Source organism: Dasypus novemcinctus, chromosome 3 (genome assembly GCF_030445035.2).
Source record: "Dasypus novemcinctus isolate mDasNov1 chromosome 3, mDasNov1.1.hap2, whole genome shotgun sequence".
NCBI classification, from domain to species: Eukaryota; Metazoa; Chordata; class Mammalia; order Cingulata; family Dasypodidae; genus Dasypus; species Dasypus novemcinctus.
Window position 1 is genome coordinate 14,139,214 of NC_080675.1, and position 8,180 is coordinate 14,147,393.

Consider the following 8,180-nt stretch of genomic DNA (forward strand, 5'->3'; position numbering starts at 1 on the left):
TGCAAAAGCCCAAAGATATTCACAGTTGAGCATGCTCAGAAAAATAAGACTTGTCTTTCTGTGGTTTAGCCAGTGTGGCCTTATTGTGGTATCATTCTAGCCTTCTCTCTTCCTTGCCCACCACTCTGTAATGATGAAAGGCTTATTGAAGTGAACTCATAAACTCATAGCCTGGCACTACCACTTTATTTGTGTGACTTGGTGGAGAAGCTCCTCACATCACTGAGTATTAATTTCCTCATCCCCAAAATGGGGTTAGTATCTCCTTTCTAGGATTGTTGTAAGGAGTTAGTGAAACACCATGAGTAATATGCACTCAATAAACAGTACCTCCCCTCCCCCATCCCCCCCCACCACCAAAAATAATAATAACCAGGCTCAGGAATTGTAGTAGCCTCCTAACCGGCATTCCTGCTCCTAATCCTGCTTCCATTCTGTCCTTTACTCCAGGTTCAGCAAACTTTCTGTAAAGGTCCAAATAGTAAATATTTCAGGCTTTTGCGGGCCATATGTCTCTTTTGCAACTACTCTACTTTGCCACTGTGGTCAAAAACAACTGTTGCTTTGGATAGATTGTACAAAGCAGGGAACCATATAACACAGTGAACCCTGTGGTGAATGGTGAACTGTGGTTAATGGTACAAATATAAGAATATTCTCTCATGAACTATAATGAATATACAATACTAATACATGGTGTCAATAATAGGATGATGTGTGGGGAAAATACACCAAATATAAGCCATGGACTATAGGTTGTAGCAATGATTTTATCACAGTGTCCTTTCATCCTTTGTAACAAATGTGTCACAACAATGTAAGATATTGGTGGTGGGGTGATGTATGGGAATCCTGTATGGTATGCATGATTGTTCTTTACATTTTTTGAAATTAAAAAGAAAAAAAAAGCTGGAAACAGTACCTAAATGAATGGGTGTAGCTGTATTCCAGTAAAACTTTATTTACAAACACAGGTGGAAGGCTGGATTTACCTGCAGACCATAGTTTGCTGACCCCTGCTTTACACTTCTGCCAGATTGTACCTACTAAGTCACAGCTCTGATCCTGTCATTCCCCTGCACAAATGACGATCTCTTATACACAGGGTACATTTTAAGCTCTTTATTGTAACATGCAAGGACTTTCAGGATCTGCCCTTACCCATCTTTCTAGTCTTCTCTCTCAGTACTCTTCTTGCTTGTACCTTTGACCCCTAAGCTCTAGCCATGCCAACTACTTGTACCATGCTGTCTCTCGCATGCATGTTTTACACATGCCTGGTCCTGTGGCTTGGAAGGCCTTCACCCGCTTTGTCCCCCTGGCTGGTTTCATCTCTTTCTTCAAGACTCCATGAGGATTCATCTCATCTATGAACAGTTCCTTGCTTGCCTTTAATCTGGATTGGGTGCCCCTTCCTCTGAATCCCTTCAACATCCTATGTATCTTTCTGTCCATGGTATTTATGACCCTGTAATAGACTTTTTTACTTAGTTTACTTCACTAAAGCCTGAGTTCTTAGAGGACAGGAACTATGTCTTCCATTCTGTGTATTCTTAATACCTGATCTAATCCCAGGTGCATAGTCAGGACTTAAAGATTTCTTGAATAAAAATACATATATTTAAAACACTTATGATATTCCTGAGATTCAGAAGAGACTGTATATAAATAAAATTTTATTTGGACTGTGAACTAAAATACAACTCAGGAACTGTTTGGTTATGTTCAAGAGCCTTTTTGGCACAGTGAAATTTTAAAACCTTGAAAAGTAATTAGAGGTATATAAATTCTTATTTTGCCAAGAAATTAAAGTACTATCAGAATTTTTTGCAAGGAGATTCTGATACAAAATGCATGCTTTTCCCTTGTGTTCATTGAGGGGTCTTTTGTGTAGCTCATGAACTTTGCCAAAACACTGTTTTTCTTCTTCTAGTTCCTCGTCTCCTCATTATGAAAGACATGGTCAGGCGTCTTCAGGAACTACGACACACTGAGCAGGTGCAGAGAGCCTATGCGCTTAACTGTGGGGAAGGCGCCACTGTCAGCTATGAAATTCAGATTCGAGTATTGAGAGAATTTGGTCTTGCAGATGCTGCTGCAGAGCTTTTGCAGGTAGGAAATAGCATTTAACTGTATTTAAGATAAGGAGCTTGATCAGGGAGTAGTATAGATATATCAAGGAGCACTCATAGCATGCCTCTTTTTCTTAGCACATGCTCTTTTGCTGCCTCAAGAATCTTAGATCATCTCAAAGTCCCCCTGATGAGGGGTAGCATGATGAGGGGGACTGAGCACAGGCTCTGAAGTGAGAACTGGGTTTATATCCTGGCTCCACTGCTTCCTAGTCAACTGACTTGGGGCAAAGTTACTTAACTACTCTGAGCATCAGTTTCCTTACCTGTAAAATGGATTGTTGTGAAGACAAGTAGTGGTATGTATAAAGCAACTATGTATCTGATAGCACATAATCATAAAAATGGTGACTGTTTAGAGTTCCATGGTGTATATGTGCAAAAGAGTTGACAGGAAGTAGAAAATTCTGACTCCACTCTTTCCTGGGTTTCATCACTAGATTTCAGATTTTGGACTACTATCATACTTCTAGATTTTCAGGATGCCCCTCTATTTTCCATCCTCCCCCTTATACAAGAAAATTTTTGCACAAGGATTCAGACCCTATAAGTGTGAGAATTAAGGAATGAGTGCTTTTTTTAACCTAGCAGGGAAAAAAATCACTCATTTCTAGTAATTATGAGGTACAAAAGCAATAGCATTGGCTTTGCAGTTAAGATAGAATTTGTAAAGCAGTATGATCATAGGCACTAAATCATAGCCTAACATAAATTTTCTTTTCATCTGTCAAGTGATTGCATGGTTTGGAGCCACTGACTCCAAACTCCTTTAGCCTGAGTCTTTAAAATGATAAACATTCTGGGGTATTCTTAAGATAAAGCAGCAGCCCATTTTTAATTTCTTTATTTTCATTCTTTGTCATGGTTTCCATCTCTATAATATATAGAGTTTGGTTTTCTAATCCCTTTGCCATTCTAAATTGCATCTTTTTTTTTTTTAAGATTTATTTTATTTATTTTTCCCCACCCCTTCGTTGTTTGCATTTGCTATGTCTCTTTGTTGTGTGCTGGTCTTCTTTTTTTAGGAGGTACCGGGAACTGAACCTGGGACCTCTCGTGGGGGGGAGGTGCCTTTTCACTTGAGCCACTTCTACTCCCTACTTTGTTTTGCCTCTCATTGTGTTCTCCTCTGTGTGCCTCTTGTTGAGTCATCTTTTTGTGTCAGCCCATCGCGTCAGCCTGCTGTCTTGCTCATCTCTCCCAGGAGGCACTGGGAACAGAACCCAGACCTCCCACATGGTAGGCAGGAGTCCAATCATTTGAGCCACATCTGCTTCCCTAAATTATATCTTAATTTGATTATCTTACATTATCCAAAAGTTTTGTAATTTAGGTATTTGCATATAACGTTTTTTAAAATATCAAACTTAATCAAATTATCTTATTTAATTTGTAAGAAATATTTTATAGTATGTATTTCAGACTGAGAGTGTGCAGATGTTTTGTTGGAAAGTTTTAGGAGTATCCTTAGTTGTACAACTTTTCTTCCTTTGATGTTTAATGTTCATTTCCCTTCCTTAGCAAACATATTTCTATTAGATTTTATTACCTGTTTTCACATTATTACAAAATTTTGCATTAAGTTACTGACCTGCTTGCTGGACTATTCAGTCAAGAAGCTCTTCATAGCAGTATTTTACGTTACACTCTTTCCTTTTATACTATTATTTAGGTAATTTTTTTCTTGGGCTTCTGGCCTAGAAAAATAGGTGGTGCCTTTTATTCTTGCTGACTGTGGTTTTTTTAAAGGTAGCTTACTTAACTCTTTCAGCCTATAAATTTTCATCTAGGAAATCTAATAAAAAATGTCCTAACTTTTTTTTTTTTTTTTTTTTTTAATCTTTTTTAGAATCCTCACAAATTCTTTCCTGATGAACGTTTTGGGGATGAAAGCCCACTCTTGACAATGAGGCAATCTGGGAGATGTCGAGTTAATAGTACCCCGACTGCAGAAACCATGTTTACAGATCTGGACTCTTTTGTGGCCTTCCATCCACCCTTGCCTCCTCCTCCACCTCCATACCACCCTCCAGCTACCCCAATTCATAACCAGCTCAAAGCAGGTTGGAAACAAAGACCTTCCAGTCAGCATCCATCACGTTCATTTTCTTATCCCTGTAATCATTCACTGTTTCACTCCAGAACAGCTCCTAAAGCTGTTCCTCCGCCAATCTATTTACCCAGTGTCAAAGCAGCACCACCTGATTGTACAAACACTACAGGACTGGGGAGGCAGACGGTAGCAGCAGCAGCAGCTGCTGCTGCTGCCTCAGCAACACTAACATCTGAGAAACAAGGGGTAAGTCAACTTCAGTAACTCATTGGAAATAGTTTAAGGACTAGTAGAAGCAATTCCTTTGGTCCCAAGAGCCCAGAAGTGTTAATGACAAGACAAAAGTCTAGATTTAAGGAGCATGGAAAAGGTAGTGTAGATGAATAAGAAAGGAGAAGAGAGATGAGAGGTATATATGGTAGAAGTAGTGAGGTCCTTTCCTTATTCTTATTTTAATTGCAAGTATTAGGAAGGAGTGGGATTACTGACAATACAGACAGATATACCAGTTTCATAATGGTCTATTCAAGCACATATCTAGAATCTGTGCCTAAGTGCAATTCTACTATTCTATAGAATCCACTCTTCCACAGAGTACTTTGATGGGACAAGAAGGGGAAGGTATTTATGGCTAGGTATACCATCAGGGACATTGTGGCAAAAGATGTCCCACTCAGAAAATGGGCAGATTTTCAGTCCACTTGCATGTTTCTCTCTCTGGCAAGCCCTTCTTTGGCTTTGAATCCCAGTAGCTAGTGCTAGTAGATATTAAAAGAAGTCCTTGCTTGCTTTTATACCACTTTGGAGGCTGAATTTTTTTTTTTCTTTTTTTTTTTTTTTTTTTAGGAGGTACCAGGGAATGAACCCAGGACCTTATACATGGGAAGCAGATGCTCAGACACTGAGCTACATCTGCTCCCCAGAATTTCTTTCTTATATTAATACTTCTAGGGGAAAAAATTATTTTTAAGTCTTCTTACTTGGTAGCATTTAATATAAAGAAAATAAAGATACTTATAGTTCAGGGAAGGTTCATTCAAATATGGCTTATTAGAAGTTATGGACTAGTGTACACATTGAGTCAAAGTATGATCCCTTCTCACCTTCTTAAATTCTGCTACCTACTCTTCCTGCCTCACAAGCCCTGCACCCCCCACCAACCCTAAAAAGAAAGAATAGGGAGCAGATGTGGCTCAAATGGTTGAACACCTGCTTCCCACATGGGAGGTCCCAGGAGCGGACGTGGCTCAGTGGTTGAGCACTGGCTTCCCACATATGATGTCCCAGATTCAATCCCCAGCTCCCAGTACCTTAAAAAAAAAAATGTTGAACATATATGATAAACCAGATTCCTGTTGACCTGACTTCAGGTCTGCAATTATGGAAGTTCTGCTATTTCATGTTTAAAATAAAACTCCCTTTAAAGGTAATTTATTTGTAAGTTCATTGCAGTCTTGATTATAATAATGACAAATTAGGAACAACCTGAATGCCCAGCAGTGAGAAAATGGTTAAATAAGTCATGGGTCATCACTGCAACAAAATATTACACAGCAATTGACACTAGTGATTACAAAGACAATTTAATGACAGTTATATACGTACTAAGTTTCCTGAAAATTAATAGATATGCAAAAGGAGAAAGGGTGAGAAAAATACCTTCTAAATATTAATAGTGATTTCTGTGGGAAAAGTTGGGGTGTTTTTTGCCTTAATAGCTTTCTGTATTTTTATAATTCTTAAATATAAGCATGAATTATTCTTACAATCAGTGAACATTATTTTTACAAAGAGGGTTTCATCGACTTTTTTTTAACCATCCCCTTCTCTGTTTGCAGTGTACACAACCTGTTCTAAATGATCTCATGCCAGATATCGCCATGGGTGTATCCACATTGTCACTCAAGGATAGAAGGCTTCCAGAACTTGCTGTAGACACAGAATTAAGCCAGTCAGTTTCCGACGTAGGACCGGGACCTCCCCAGCATGTGTCATGTATTCCACAGAGGCATACACATACTTCTCGAAAAAAACACACACTAGAGCAAAAAACAGATGCGAGAGAAAATCATCAGGAATATCCAGATTTCTACGACTTCTCAAATGCTGCTTGCAGACCTTCTACTCCCGCTCCTGGCAGACATACTCCTTCCCCTTCACAAGGTGGATATTTTGGTCCCGATTTGTATAGCCACAATAAGGCATCACCAAGTGGCTTAAAGTCAGCCTACCTACCTAGCCAGGCCTCTCCTAAAAAACAGGAAGAAGCTAGGAGAGAATATCCACTTTCTCCTGATGGACATCTACACAAACAAAGGAATGAGTCAATACATCTTGATGTCATTGAACAACCTCCCCAGCGATCAGACTTTCCTTTGGCAGCCCCAGAAAATGCCGGTAATGGTCCAGCCCACTTCAGGGGTCGAACAGCAGTAGAAACTGACTTGACTTTTGGGCTGACTCCTAACAGACCTTCACATTCTGCATGTAGCCCTGAAGCTCCAGAAGAGAGATCCAGTAGGAGAGTATCAGACAGTGAGTCTCTGGGCCCTGGAGCTCAGAGAAATACAGACTTGGAAAGGGAAGATTCAATAAGCAGAGGAAGGAGGTCACCAAGCAAGCCAGACTTCCTCTACAAAAAGTCTGCCCTCTGAGAGCAACCTCCAAGTCCTCTGTGCCTGAGATGTGAAACGTCCTTTTATGATCTAACCCAACAACTTATGGACCAGTTTATTGATGCCAGCTGATAACTCAGTTTCACATTATTTTATTCTAGTTTTTGTATATATATGTTTATTAGACATAGCATGCTAAGAGGGTTATTTTGAATGCTGCCGTCTGTCTATTTTGTGTTTGAAAAATTGTATGGGGAAGCATTTTTAAGAGCAAGCAAGCTGGCACTTTTTTTTCAATTTACAAAATGATGGAATTTGTTTGCACTTGTACATTTATTTTATCTATTGATTTTATATCAGTATGTTAAAGTTTATTGCCACATTTAAAGAACTGTATTTTCATACTTTTTTGCATTTTACTTTTCCTCTCCCAATTTCCATGTGCATTGGATTGCACACTAAGATGTATTTTCTTAAGAAATAGTTTTGTGTTTATTTTTTAATTATAGAAATTCCAAAGAACAGCACATCAAAATGCTTCTCTCTTTTCAGTAATTATTTTAGTTCAGAAATCTTCCTGCTCAATTTCCATTAATCCCATATCATTCTTTTTTAATAAGTCTTGGGAGCTGGTTTTCATTCCTCCAGCTGGAGTCCACTCAGGATGCTGAAATTTTCTCATTCAGTAAAGAGAGTGGAAGGAGAAAAACCTTTCTTGTAGTACCAGTCTAAAGCTGTTGCTTTTTTCACAGTGTGGACTCTATCAGAATCACTGAAGGTTCTGGTAGTATGGATTAGAGTCTCACTAAGTCAGGTTCTAAGAGATCAGATTACTTGGAATTAGAAATAGCAAATTAACTGAAAGATTTTACTGCCTGGATTTCTGATTCTGTGAATCGACTCCCCAGCTGTGAAAGGTGACATGCCTGCTGCTGCCTTCAGTTGTCATCCTCTCAATAGGAACAAAAAAACAAAAACAAAAGGGCTTCAGTCTTAATGGATCTCATTCAGTGTTTAAAAGCATTTTTTTAAATGTTTCTCAAAGTATGTTTGAATTTTGCTGTCCTATTAAAAAAATGTATAATGCACCAAAAAAAAAAAAAAAAAAAAGGAAGAAAATGTTTTCCGGTTAAACACTACATGTCCTACTTGAACTCCACTGGGGATGCTGGTTTGGGCATTTTACTGAACCACTGCAGCACACAGGATATTTTAAGATCCTCTCTCTTTGGAAGGGCAATGGATGAGCTAAGGACTGTTTTTTTCTTACTCTCCAATGTAAATATATTAGTATTTGAGTTTTTAAATCACTTCAACATTATTTGAGCATTTACTTTGTATTTTTACAAACATAAACACAGCTGTAGCACTTAGAAGAAA

The 8,180-nt window shown here is 38.6% G+C and overlaps 1 protein-coding gene across 1 annotated transcript in view; it reads left to right on the top strand.

Moving 5' to 3' along the window:
- BTBD7 (BTB domain containing 7) overlaps window positions 1–7,934 on the top strand; it is a 94,327-nt gene extending 86,393 nt beyond the window's left edge. Inside the window, exons 9-11 of the mRNA XM_058292356.2 lie at window positions 1,934–2,112; window positions 3,982–4,431; window positions 6,024–7,934. Coding sequence (XP_058148339.1) covers window positions 1,934–2,112; window positions 3,982–4,431; window positions 6,024–6,839 — 1,445 coding nt within the window. The 3' untranslated portion in view covers window positions 6,840–7,934. The remainder of the gene's footprint in view (window positions 1–1,933; window positions 2,113–3,981; window positions 4,432–6,023) is intronic.
- The last annotated feature ends 246 nt before the right edge of the window (window positions 7,935–8,180 follow it).